The 14,470-nt window shown below is 37.9% G+C and overlaps 1 protein-coding gene and 1 long non-coding RNA gene across 2 annotated transcripts in view; one reads left to right on the plus strand and one right to left on the minus strand.

The window, feature by feature from the left end:
* Positions 1-14,470, plus strand: part of LOC124167341 — a 210,860-nt gene that overhangs the window by 31,358 nt on the left and 165,032 nt on the right. The window contains exon 2 of the long non-coding RNA XR_006866661.1: positions 4,366-4,515. This is a non-coding gene — a long non-coding RNA (uncharacterized LOC124167341). The remainder of the gene's footprint in view (positions 1-4,365; positions 4,516-14,470) is intronic.
* Positions 10,528-13,444, minus strand: LOC124167336 (hemolymph lipopolysaccharide-binding protein-like). The gene is made up of 3 exons (XM_046545328.1): positions 13,114-13,444; positions 12,681-12,929; positions 10,528-10,934 (listed from the first exon to the last, which is right to left on the minus strand). The coding sequence occupies exons 1-3, from the start codon at positions 13,391-13,393 to the stop codon at positions 10,756-10,758; spliced, it is 708 nt and encodes a 235-aa protein (XP_046401284.1). The 5' UTR covers positions 13,394-13,444; the 3' UTR covers positions 10,528-10,755.

Raw genomic sequence — 14,470 nt, forward strand, 5'->3', positions numbered from 1 at the left:
GAGATGGATTTCCATGATTAGCGGACGTTCATGATCACAGTAACTACTAATTGCTAGAACCGGATCCGACTATGGATCAATAAATCGGTTATCTTTACCCACCATCATCCATAAAACACTCATTTCTTAATCGACCCTCATATCAGGTAAATATTTTCCATTTAGCGCGAAATGCTCGAGCGTGATTATCTGGGGAGACGTCGCAACGCACACTTTCGAAATATCTCGAGAAACAAAAGGTGCCTCGACTTATCTCAAGACGCCTGTCTCGCGGTCGAGATGGAATTCACGAGATATTCCACCTCGAGCGTGAATGGAAGGAAATGCAGCAAGCCACGAGGGAAGTAGTGTCGCCGACGAGGATAGCGAACGCATAACCTCACACCCCGTTGTATTTTGTCCTTCGGGCAGCCTTATTACTTCGTTCGAACTTAATTCACCGTATTTAAACTTTCACGGTAGACCTTCTTCCATATATTCCTCTACCTGATATGTTAAAATTTGGCCTCAAAGAAAATTCTGAGGACAATTTCCAAATTCCAGATGCAGTAAAATGCTGAAAATTGTTTATTCTACATTATCCGAAAATTTCATGTTGATTGCATGGTATACATATGAAAGGCATAAACTCGTACGGGAAATTTCCTTCTCTCGATAGATTAAGATAGATAATAAATAGATAAGTTTAAAAAATAACTCAGATATTTGGTCCATTTCTGTTGTAATGACCTTCAAACGAAGAAAAATTTCCCAGTGTGTGTACCTCTTGTCTTTTTCCATCGATATTATAGCTCAATTATTTCATTCAATTCTCTTACTCTTGTTTCAAGACTTGCGCTTTCCCTTCATAGTAGATGCTTCGTAAATATAATAATAGAGAGACTGCTGCCATACGAGAGATCGGAAAGTGCCTAGATTTAGCAGAAATATGTTCCATAATAACTTCCTTAGGGCGTCAGAATTCCTTTCGTGGTGAGCTGTTCACTCACTGGTGTGGCCATGGTTGATTACTATAGTTAAGCAATCAGATCTTGACATGGATTTCATGGTTAATTTTAGAGGAAAAAGATGTGATTACAGCACAAGAATATTAAATTATACTACCATCTCCGTCCAAAGCGCTACCACAACTCCAAAGAAACCGAGTCTAATGAGGCATATCTTGATTACTGCTATTACGACTTAACCCTCATGATTAAGGGTTGCAGAGCCATATTCAGGCTGTGAGCTGTTCATGAGAGGCGAAGTTAAAATAATGCAAAAGAAATGAAATAAGGAGGTCAGCAGAGTATAGTTTGGCAGAAAAGATATAATTACTCAAATATTCCGTATCATTGATGCCATGTCTGAATGATAGATAAAGATAAGATTATGAATAGCTTCCAGTAAGTTATGAAGAGTTTGTGGTCACGGGATATGAGATTCATTTAAATGACTAAAAATTTCTTTTGGGCTGTATTGCCAACGTAAACTCGAGGGGCATTGATGAAATATAAAATCAATTTGTTGCTTCAATTGTTGAAAAATACATTCTTATGTTAACGTCTCAAATTTCAGTGTACCTTCCTGATGGATTTACATTAATAAAGAGAACTACAACATATGGCTTTTCCGTTGATTTCACTTATGCAGTTAAAAAAAATAATTTTCATTTCATGTTTGCTTATTTCATAAGTCCCTCCTCAAAACATTTCCACCCCCGCAGTAAGAACAAGTGACACTGTCAGTGATCATGTAATTCGTTTTACTCCAGTTAATGTGTATCTTGAAAATTCAACGCTGAGACGGCCTCTCGAAACCCCTAGATACTGTCGCTCCGGCAGTGTGAAATTATTTATCAAGTTTTCATGCTGGAAGGAGGAATTTAGTCCTTGCGTATTAATCCGGAGGTCGCGGGATCGCATCCGGGATGGATGGAGGGTATCTCACCCATACTGGGTTCCAAACTAATTATAGTCAACTTTTTCTGCTGAGACATCGTGGAACAGCATATCAAATGATAAACAAAGATATCTAACGGTCGACTTAGTTTTAGGGCCCCCGCGCACTGGCAACTTTTACAAAGCAACTATTTAGAGGCTTTGAGGAAGTCCCAATGAAACACACTGCAGTTGCGACAACTAAAAAGTCGCCCGTGCGCGGGGCCACAGTCAATGCCGTGTGTTTCATTTGAACTTCCACAAAGCAACTACATAGTTGCGCGGGGGCCCTTAATCTCACAAACTCTACTTCGCGTGTTTCGATTGGGCTAGGTACCTAATAAGTATTGCAAGCCAATACAAACGCGTGTAGTAGAGCTATAAAATAAAATTAAGTGGGAAATACGATATCTTTGTTAATGATTTACTTCCAAACTAATTAATTGGAAGTGAGGACTTCATAGACCTATTTTCCTTAGCATTAATAGCAACATTATCAGGTAAAATGTCTATTGAAATCTGATTCACTCATTAAAATGTTTCAAATTTTACATTGTTGAGCCCTGGGGTGAATCTCTCTCTTTTTAAGTACACTCGTGATCATTGCATTAAACCCGCGCGCATTTTTTTCCGATCCGGGAAACTCGTCGTTTGGCGGGAACGACGGGGGGTCCGTCGGGCGATGGGCGGCGCCGAAGCCGAATAAGGAACTCGCAACTCGTTAAGAGCGCGAGTAGACCGCCGAGATACCTGTGGGACTGGCTTTAATTTTGTTTTTGCGCGATCGGGTGAGGACATTCACCGTTAAGAATACGCGCCGTGGAGGTGCTTGGTGCCGAGTGGCGGATGGCAGTGTTGAGAGAGGCCCAGCAATGGGGAGGGGACGTTAATAAGCGCATTATAAATCGGTGGGAAATTAAAAAAAATGAAATTCGTTTTTTCCCCGCATAACTCCGCATTCTCTTGACTTTGATGAAAATGTGCGAGGCGTACACGGTGGCCAGGTCGGGAACGCGTCGTTGCTACCTGTTTCTCCGGTAATCAAATGCGCACTCAGCTGCGAATTTCCATTTGTCTATGGCTACAGTGCGATACAATGCGCGCAGCGTAGGCAAAGGGTGGAAAATACTCGAGTAAATAATTGTTATTAAAGTATTCTTCAGGTTAAGGTGGGTTAGTAAGAAGCTTTTGCGAATTATTTGAGCCGTTGCCCCTCTCATCACGGACTTACCTGTTCACTTATCAATAAGGCCAACTCACTTTCAGAGAAAATGTATACCTACCAGATAGCTTATTGTGGCAGCGAAGTAACCAACAGCTGAGGCTAACATTGGAAGCATAAATTCAGCTTTTTTATTGAATGGTGAATAAATACTAATAGCATACTAATAAATTTAATTTTGTTAAAAATTTTATACCTTATGCATCTCTCTTAGCAGGCACTTGTTATTATCTTTTGAAAGTGGAAATAAACTTTAAAATATAAATAAAAAACGTGAAAACAAATGCTATCGTTGTATGTGACCTCGGTTATCATTCTCACCCGCATGCGCACCAGCCGAAAATCGCTCTCGTCTTTATTTCATTCGAGGTAAATCAGCAACTTGTCTCGAAAGTTTGGTTGCTTTGTAGTACGATGGAAATTCCCTATATTCCTCCAAGGCTTTTATTTTTTCATAAAGGGGAACGATAAGGTTGACGAAATGAGAAGCTCAAAAATGGTATTCAGTACAATGCGCGCAGATGAGGATTCTTTAAGTTCTTAGCAAACGATGATGTATGAGAGACTGTCAGAGTTATAGATACATCAATAGAACGATGGAAATTGAAAGGTCATTGAGGTAAATATGACTATGTGAAAGACAATGCCCTTTGTGGTAATTGCATGCTTACGACAATTGTGGGAAAGGGTTCATGTAATTAAAAATGTTCCTATGAACTGCATTCAATAAACAAAGGTCTCTTGTAAATTGCGAGAAAAATGAATATATTAGAGCGAATGATTTAGCACTTAATTACACATAAACTGTGCTTTGGGTTGCCAATGATTCTTTTCTTACTTCTAAAATGCTTGAAGGAGAAGGCTTATGATGGGCGGACCCATTTGTGGGACTCCCTAAAATACCCAAAGCAGAAGTCCCCTCCACGGAGCGTATTTGATCATCGCATTTGTATTCTTCTCTCCTCCGGCCCTCCCTTCACGATCACATTCCCAGCGAAACAATTGTCCCTGTTGCTACAGGGGATCGGTTTGCTTGGGAAGAGCGGGTGAAGGAGGCAGAGAGCTGTTTGATCGCTCCCTTTCTGGCTCCGAGGGGAGAAAATTACGTCGGTGGGATCACTTGCCTAAGGAGGCCAATTATGGTAATTTTTCGGACTTCCCCTGCCTTCGTCCACTGTCTCAAAACCCTTGGATCACCTTATTCTTTCTTCTTTCTGTCCGAAGGGGGAGCTCCAAGATTCCTCCTTTCAATGCCATTATTCACGGCTGTCCCTTCACCCCAATCAACCCTCTGGAACACGTTTGGCGGCTCAACGTGGTCAACTTCATTCCCAGGATTGCAGAATACCTAGAAAGGGCTTACAGAACGAACAGGTATGTTTATGGATGTGTACAATACATGCTAAATTTATATCTACTGAATTATTTTAAAGGTACCATTAGTTCCAACGCATATTTGTGTATGGTTATGAGTGACGTCTATGCGTTTAAACTAGTTGCAGCATTTAAAAATTTCTGACTCATTCTTCACGAATTTACATATAGTTCAGTCTGAAACGATTTAATGTATCTTGAGATATTTATTTAGTATCGTGTTCTTTTGGTACTTTTATATTTTCCTACCTGCAGTCTCCGTTTCAACTCTAAGGTTGGTGCAACGTTTGATAATACAGCTCATCCCACCGTTGGTGTGATACATTTAATCCTTTTTGTATTGCACCGGAGGACATTCATTTCCCATTGCTAGCTCTGCTAGCTAGCATTTCCTATTGCCTCTTGCTAGCTCTTAAGACATTTTTAATTTAGGGAAAAATAAATCACGATGCTATAAAAGATGTAGAGGGTTTTCAGGATGTATTGTATGGGTTAGAGGTGAAATTCATAGTTCATATAGAGTATAGCTTGAGATATCTATAGTTTATTACCGCATCTAAAATCGAGCCTCTAGCTCAATTCACCCATCAGACATCACCACCCTTGAGTGTTACTTATTCAGTGTTTCAACTGGAAAATGTTTTCGGTTGATCCGGATCTCAGCTGCTAAAAAGTACTTGGAGGGTGATTTTGCATGTTTAGGTCATGGTAACCAGTTTCTTATTTTGGGTCCACTGCAAGTTTCCAAGTTACGACCGCTAATCAGGCAATCTGGAGTCGTGAAGCGTCACCTGCGGTTGAGCCTGGGACGCGACTGCAGAGTGATCTTCTTAAAATTCCATAGCACTCGCATTGCATGTAATTACTTTGTTATGTCTTTGCTACCTACGCGAACTAATTTACAATACAATCATTAAAGTGGTATACAATCAATCATTCAAGTGCATTTTGAAATGAAAAGTTTCGCCATTGAGCAGTCAAATCTATGAGAGTGGCGAGATGATTTCTTTTTGAATAAAAATTGTCTAATTATAAAACCCCTCAATTATTATTTGTCAACTGTGGTGAAATTTCAGGTCAAATGCTTAAATTTAAATTTTCGTGGTGATTCATTCAAGTTTTAATGAAATAAGAAGAAATGAGCGTATTGGAGTGGAATTTTTCCATATTGAAAGAAACACTTGCAATTTTCCACGTATATATATAATAAAGTTGAAGCCAACATGATTATAAACCAGCTATGTGGATTTTAAGAGAAAATTTTCGCCAATGCATGCATAAGCTCCCATTACAATATCTCCTGTCCAGTTTTTTTCTGGTGTCTTGTGAGAGAAAGACGCCTTTCTTGCACCGGAGGGATTAATTATGAGCAAACAGTTAAGGGGATAGTAAATGCGTCGCACACTATATGTAGAAGCTACGAGATTTATTCACAGTTCTGAAAGGATCAAGGGAGACGAGGCATATGATTTTATTTGGCTTTCAGGCGAGAAATACATTTGAGAAGTGAAAGTAAAAAAGTTGCTCGTAAGTAACAGGAAGAATATCCAAATAAAACACTTCTTTAATTTCAGTTTGTACCTCAGCTTTTAATACGATAGCCATGTGATAGTAAGAATATTTTTTTCATTACCTCTTTATCAGTAGTGAATATATCTCGTAGCTCATATGTATAGTATAATGTGGAGTAACTTATCACGTTAGTTTAAAAGTTATACGCCTGCCAAATATTTTCATTTGCATGATGAAATGTGTTCACCTTTTCGCGTCGTTCCTTCCTTCGTCACGGCTCCTCCCTCCCTTGCCTTTTCACCCCTCGCATTCAAGTTATCCCGAGGGGGCGGTCGGTTGGGTTGAATGTGGGAGGGCTTAGAAAGTTATGCATGCAGACTTTGGGCGTGAATGACAGGTTCCGGATTTCGTTGCCTCCCTTCGGAATCTCCCACCCCGAGTGAGTCGAACTCAACCGCCCGAGTTCGGGGGAAGGAATAAAGGGGGAAAATTGGTAGTGGCCGACGGGGGTAGTGGGAAGAATTCTCCTTCCTACCCCCTTGAGATTCGTTGACGGGGGGGATCTTTTGCGGTCCGGACCGGGTGTTTGGGACTGGGCTTTCTCGGGAGGCCACAAATTTATGGTCGTCAAGACGAGGCGGACTCGACTTCTTTTTGTATCGTTTCCAACAGCGGTCCTTAACAAGAGTTTGGGCACATGATTCCCGAGACAATGGAAACTTGGAGATCTATTTGGCGTATTCCGTGAGCCACCACCCTATTCCTCTCCGATTTCTTAAAAAAAAGTTTCCTTCCAATTCATCGATATACATTTATTGTGAAATCTCGATTTTTCACTCAGTCGATCCGTGACCATGAAAAAAATTTAGTGGAAAATTTGTTTCCCTATCTTTTCACTAAAAAATGCCGTTTAAGGTGGAATAAGGTACTTCATATACATAAAATGCATATAAAAATGGATTCATAAAAGCAATCTAAAATGGAAAAATCTCTGTGACAATGAACTGAGTGGAGAGGTGTGTCAAACTAATTGTAGCTCTGTTGACAATGAATGACGATGAGTAATCAGGAGATGAATGATAAAAAACATTTTGAGAAGTAGAAGATAAATTAGGTAGGGAAAAACCCATGCGAAAATTTGTAATTCCGGTATCAATGGTACCGTATTGTGAAACATTGCATTAGTATTTGGAGGAAACAGTCTATTGCAAGAGCACGAGCACTTGTGTAGATAATTTCACCGTATCTCCTTTTCGTCTATTCGTAAGTATACTTTTAAGCTCCCCAAAAGCAGCTAATGCTTAAATAACTTAAAAAGTATAACTAATAACTTCAGGCTTTACTTTTTGAAAACCTCTCCATATTGGAAGTAAGGAAATAAAACTTTGTAAGGTTCACTGTTAAAGTAACTGTACTGTACTGTTACTGTACTGTTACTGTAAAAGCTAACTTATAAAGACAACAACAAAATTCTAAACAATTTTATTTGGATTTCCTTTCTTATTGCAATATTTTGCTTGAGCGGTAGTATCTGATATCATGCTACTCTGGTTGTAAAAAGGGCAATTCTCACGAAAGTGTTGTTTTATGAGGCAACTCAATGTTTTTTTTAATGGTTCTTTCAAAATTTAACAAAAATAGATTCATTGAGTTGCTAGGTGATGTGTGGGCAATTCATACACGTTCATTGTTCCTACCCGACATGAAGGTTGGTTTTGATTTTTATGGGTGAGGGTAAAGATCTCCATGTAGCGAGAAAAACCGAGGTGTGACCTTCACACGGATTCTTTCCCTCGTCCTTACTGTGGCTTCCCAGCGTAGTGATAAAAACACACCTCGTTGGTTTTCAATATGGAAACTTTAAAGGGCTTCACACAGATTCGAACCAAGGACTCTTCCATTCCAGTCCAGTTTTACCTGTTCTCCTTATAAGTTGCATGAAATGCAGACGTCGGTGCAGATATGGTCGGCCACAAAATGAACATGGTATCACGGTGCATAAGACGGTTTTGTGACACAATGCAAAACTCCCAGGCAATGGAAAGATGCGTGTGCCCCCTATTTTATGAATTTGGAAAATGTATGTTTTCCTCGTCTCAAAACGACCGGAATGTAGTTTAAATTCACCTACTAAAATTTTGCCAAAGTGAAATATAAGGAACCGGTGAATCTAAGATTCCACCAAAGATCAAAAACTATTTTTGGGGCTGAAAAAACCATAATCCCGATGAAAAACATGGGAGTGAATCCATTTAGGACTGAAATTATGAATGTTTTGACCTCTCTTTATGCGTCTCCAATATTTATTCTATTCTAAGTATTTAGAGCCCTTGATGCACGGGCTCCCGTTATTTTTAACGTAACTGAACGTTAAAATGTGAACATACACTTTATTTATGTCATTTTGAGATAAGGAAGACAAATATTTTCCGAATTCCGAAAAATGAGTGCCGGTCATGCATACATTGAAAGTGTTGCCATTAACACCATCGCATTGCAAAGACTCCGGTAATAAAGATTGAAAATAATGTTCACTAGAGTATACTCCAAAAAACCTGAAAATTGATGACGATAGCCCAAATTTGAAACAGTGAATACTTGGGGAAATCAAGGCAAAGAAAACAACTTCAATGAGTGAAGCAGCTTGCAAAGATTTTGTTCTCTGGGGTAACATATAACCCTAACAGCCATATTTTGTCTTCATCGGTCCCGTAATAGGTACTCCTTTAAATCTAATACCATCATTTTAAACTTTTCAAGATATATGAAGAATACTTTTGAGAACATTTTTTTGTATATAAAATATTTAAATAATTACATAAACTTAACTTGGATAAGGTCTCTGTCAGAGTAAAAGAAAGTTTGTTTATTCTTACAATTGATGCGGGAAACCAGTATATAATTCTTTTTTACAACTTGCATATAAGAAAAGAAAGGGGAAATTTTTCCAAATTGTAAGTACATGAGACTTTAGACAATAGTTTACTTAATATCATGTGAAAATTTGGGGCGGTATTGATGCACCCAATTAGTAGATCAATGCACGGGTATGGAAAGTGCGAGCCGATCGAAATGGTCATGTTACAACGGCGATGATCAAACTAGTCGGTTCCGAAGCCAGCGGGGAAGTGGGTGTGAGACTGCCGAATCCCTTCGCCCTTGCACTGCTTACGTTCCTCCTCAGGGAGAACATCCTTCACTCCGAGCCAAGGCCGTGCGAAGCCCGGGGCCACAGCGCCCAAGAACAGCTCCTCCCATTGTTGTGCTAGTCGGAGGCGATGATCTCATGCCATCCCCTCGCACCATTCTCCAACTGCTTTTCAATGCCTCTCCCCACCCTTGGACATATACGTCCACAACCCCCTCTCCTTCCCCTTCAAAACCAAATCGCATTCCACCCACGCCCGCCGTCTTTCACCACCCCCTCTGTCACCCACCCATCTCCCCCACGGCGAGAGGTTCGGGTTGATTCGGTGGTTGCGGCGGCGCTCCGACCAACCGTGAGGAATGGCACGGGTTTATGTCGAGAAAGGGGGGGATGAGGTATTATCGCTCGAACACAGATTCTAGCGACATGCATTCCAAGAAATTTAGGTTTCTTGTTACAGTGCACACTGCCAATAAGCCACATGGAAGGTTTTATATTTGAAAAAATCTTACTCTACACAAACCTAATGGTAAAGGAAGCATTCCTAAAGAAATAAATTGAAATTAATAAAGTCCCCAAAAGGAATTTTTTACTCCAAGATTACATTTAATTTAGTTTTTTTTTTCTAGGCGAAAGTAGATGCGTAAACGTAGAAAAGATCATCACTAATCAATAATCATTATTATTCATTACTGCGTTAGTGTTTGGAATGCTAAAAATGAAATATATCCTCAAGAAAGAAAGTGCGCTAATTAAATCATTTTTTAATATTTTGCTTAAAAAAATTAGCCGATGGTGGTGTCAATAAAATTTCCCAACTGAAAATATCCGTGCATCTCTTAATTTTTTAGGACTAAAATAATAGAAAAATTTAAAACATTCCACTTTGATGAATAAAACATTATTTCCGTAGAAAATTGAAGAATATCGTTTTTTTTAGGCCAGCGTTGGCGTAACGTCATCGGTGGTCTTTACTTTTAAAGTAGATTCACAAATTTTACTGCTCTTGCTATTATTTATTTTTTATTACACATTTATTATTTTAACACAGATTCTGGACGATTAGAGAAAGAATGCTACTCATTTTCAATTTGTAATAAATATTTTCTCGGAATAATTTTTGCCAATCAGAAGTTCCTGGTTTCTACTTATGAAGCGATTTTTTTACTCGTAGTCTATAATGAATACCACAATTACTTCTCATTTTATACAATGCCCCGAGCTGACACGAGAAACCTTGGCGGGAACCAACCTGTTGATCTCAAAGATTAGAATCGATTTATTAAATAATATTATTATGCAGGTTAAGATTTAGTGGTCAACGCTATGGAAAATAAATTAGGAGATAGATATAACTTGTAGTAGATATTAATATAATTCTTCGCTCTTGTATTTGTAGGAATAGTTTGCAGTAAGTATTAATATTTTCTTGGCTCTAATGTCACATGCATTTAAAATTGCTGATGAGGTTAAGGCTTATACTATACGTATAGGTAGCGTTCACACAGTATAGTTGTCCAATTCAGCTCTAATAAGACTTAAGACAATACTCATGCTTGAACAACTCTCAATGAGCGCTGTTATTGTTTGTCATCAGCCCAAGTGAGATCGTATTCGCAAATGAATTCCGTGGCTCGGATACACGGAAGATCGCAGAGGAGCCCCTCCTCACGGAAACAGCCGCAATCTTCGTTTCCGCCGTGGTCGTCCGGCTGCCCGGGATAGAACGTGTAAAATCCAGTTGCATTCAACGGTGTACCTGGGGAAAGATGAAAAACTAAATCAATACATTACTATCGACATATGAGTAGCATCCAGCAACAGTGAGATAAAGAATAAGATCACGGCATACGAAGAAGAGTAATTTTTAAACGTATCGGCTTTTTTAAGCATTTCTTTCATGATAAGTATTTCTTTTAGTGAAATTCTTTAGAGTTTGGCAAAAAAACCCTGCCTGCCTCTATTTTTTCTTTTGCGTTTGATATAATAAGAAAGAGCCCTCGGGGGATTGATTTAGCATTACTCAAATTTATATGTTAAAACCTAGCATATCTTCATCGCTTTATGACATTGTAATCATCAGCACCCTGATAATTGCATAACAAGTCGAAAGCAGGGTCGACATGTTTACGCTGCAGATTATTCAGTCGTATTTCTACTTATATGTTTCCAGAATTCACAAGCAAAATATGGTGGATACAAAAACAAGTTTTTATTTATAAAATGTCACATTTGTACTTGGTGCCGGGCATAGATTGCAGCCAAATGAAAAACGCGAATCTTGAGAGTATAACTAATTCCTTCTCTCTCTCTATCTATATTTAGGAAGAAAGCTGAAAAACTACTCAGAGTACGTATAAATCTCCAAAATCTCTGAAAAATATTTCCTTCTTATCGTAATTATTAGACTCTTTCAATTTTAGCTTTATTAGATTCTCACAGAGAGTCAGATGTCTGTGGTTTCATCAAAGATATCATCTATCATATTATTACATTGACAATTACTCTAAAATTATAGATTGCACTATTAGATAAACGTTAGACGAATAAATTGATACTGTGAAATAAACCTTAAGAAGATTGATGGAGTAAAAATTAGCTGAGTTCTCCCTCAAGAAAGAGTGTTCCCTCAAGAAAGAAAATAACGTAGCTGGGAAATCATGGGAAGAAAAATAAACTAATCGGTTCCATCATAAGACATGAGTATGTGGTCAATAAATCATCAAAGCCCAAGTATGCTTAGTTTCTTACTAATTAGGGTTTGATTTCATAAATAGTAATAGCGATGTTTTGATTTCTACAGTAAATGAATGATTTAAGGCATTTTACAATAGACGTGACTGATGATCAGCGTTTTCGGGCGAAGAGCTCTGAAGAATGTGAAAGACATAATTTTTAGCAGAACTTTATCAAAAGGCAATCATTAACCAATATCATATAATCAAAGACAAAAAGACCATTGCATTTTAAAATAGTTCAAATCGTCGATGTTTCACCTTAAAAAAAACTCAAGAAAAGAAAATTTACAGATGAAAAACGGTAAATAAGTTCATTTTGAGTTTTCAGCATTCAATCTATTTTGAAAAAAACAAACAAAAAATTTGACAAACTAGCCTTGACTCTTGGGAGGAAAAAAATATGCATTTCTTTTCTCCAGCACAACGCGATAACCTGAAGGAACTAGAGGATTTTTGATTTATAGAAAGCGAAGACCATGAACAATAACAAAGAATTTTCACTATCATGATGGCACAGACGTAAAGCGTATTCTATTCCAGGAAATAAATTTGGTACTTAGGGCTGTGGTAATCAGGAGACATTATGATATATTTATTGTAAGATTGTTTGAGCATTGAGCATAGATACTAATTACTATACAGTTTGAACGATGGATATGGGAAGGTTATTAAGACGAGATTTTGTGTGAGTCAGCCAAGGAATTTGTAATTTGCTTATAAAAAGTTGTCGCCAAGCCCAATTCTTACGTAAACAAAAACGTACTCACCAAATATTGTCATGAATTGCCCCTCTTGAATACGGTCATGGAATCCCGAGTAAACTGCGTGGATTTTGTGTGCATTCAAGAGGCTCTTAAAAACTGAAGCCTCCTCCTTTGAATTTGCAATTGCTAGGTGCCCCCCTTCTCCTCTGCACATTTCCACAGCATCATCAAATTTAGGTACTTTATTGGTATGTAGTTTATAATAACCGATTCCAGGATAAAGATGATAATCATTGGGAATGAGTGGTGATTCTAAAAAGAGAAGAAGAGAAAGAAGAAAAGTTCTGAGGTTAAACTGGAGAGTGAAAAACAATTCGTGTAAAATATTAATTTTTATATCATCTTATCATAATGAACTGGATAGCTATGTGAAAAACTTGTGAGAATATAAAAAAGTCAATATCCTATAATTATTATTATTACGAACCAGCATTACCTGATAGCCTTCCTTTTATTTGAAAAACTTCATTCCCGAGCTCATGCCTTGAGCTTCGCTTCACATCAACGCGTAGTTGCCTCGGAAAGTCGGGAGAGGATTTTTCCACAGAGTAATCCGTCAACCAATGGCCTGTATCGTTCTTTTTGACTGTGATGTAAAAATGCAGATATCTCCTACGACTTATTGAATCAGAACAACCTTTCTCTGCAGCCTGGAAGCTGTGATGAGCCAGTGTTAAAATTGTGAGTATGAAAATGACGCGCTGCGGGTAAAACATCTTGTAGGGATCACTCGAGGTCGACTGCACTGTGGAATGGTTCCGGTTGGAGTAAAGATGCCCACGAGCTGATGAAAGACATATGCTCTCACATCTCTATTTCATTGGCTAGCGTGAAATTTCATTTTTTTTCGCGTGAAAAAAGACGTTAATGGATATGGAACGTTAGTCCTTGATCCTGGCATATGTCTTTAAACATTGGCTCTTTTCCAATGTGTATCGATGGCTGTGACCAAGAGTCGGAATGAATAGGGGCCATTGATGAGGAAATGAGTGAAGAAAACTTACGTTAAGTATTATGAGCTGCATTTTTTATTAGAACTTAATTCACGTAAATTTTGATTCTAAGATACTCTCATATTTACAGACTTCGTATCTAACCGTTGCTAATGCAAGTATATAATTTAATCGGTAATTTTACAATGAGTATATCCTCTGAAGACGCAAAAAAAGAGAAGTTATCTCTTACAGCCATTTTCAGTTGAATTTTTTTGTGTGAAGTGATTTATTTCAACTTTCAAAAAATGTCTTTGGAAAGTTCATAGGAACTGATTTCTCCCATCAGCATTACATTCGATGCATATAAATCGAGTCGCATAGATTCATGAAAATTTTTTACAGTAAGCATGGAAAATGGTTTTACTTCTAAATTATTACTTATTCATAAAAATAGGGAATTTAAAACGGTTAAGAAAATAGTTTTAAAATTTTACACCCGCCAAAGCAAGCAATTGTAGCGGTTTTCATTAATTTCATAGTTTGCAAAACGGTAATGCTTTTATGGGTTTTTGGCATAAGAAGAACATAGCAGGGCTCAAAACTATTTTCAAGCTAAAAATATTCAGGAACATTATTTTATTTGATTCTGATTAACACTCACCAGTTAGTTTATGATACCTTCAAGGCAAAGTAAAACTGAACTGAAAGTATGATTTTAGGTAAAACTTTGGCGATTATATTATATTTTTATTAAAAGTAAAAAAAAACTATTTTTACTATAAGTGTTTTATTAGCTCATTCTTGACGCATTTGGTCGGCGGCCATTATCATAACAGATTATTTGGTAGCAATTTATGT

The sequence above is a fragment of the Ischnura elegans genome, chromosome 1 (assembly GCF_921293095.1).
Source record: "Ischnura elegans chromosome 1, ioIscEleg1.1, whole genome shotgun sequence".
Taxonomy (NCBI): Eukaryota; Metazoa; Arthropoda; class Insecta; order Odonata; family Coenagrionidae; genus Ischnura; species Ischnura elegans.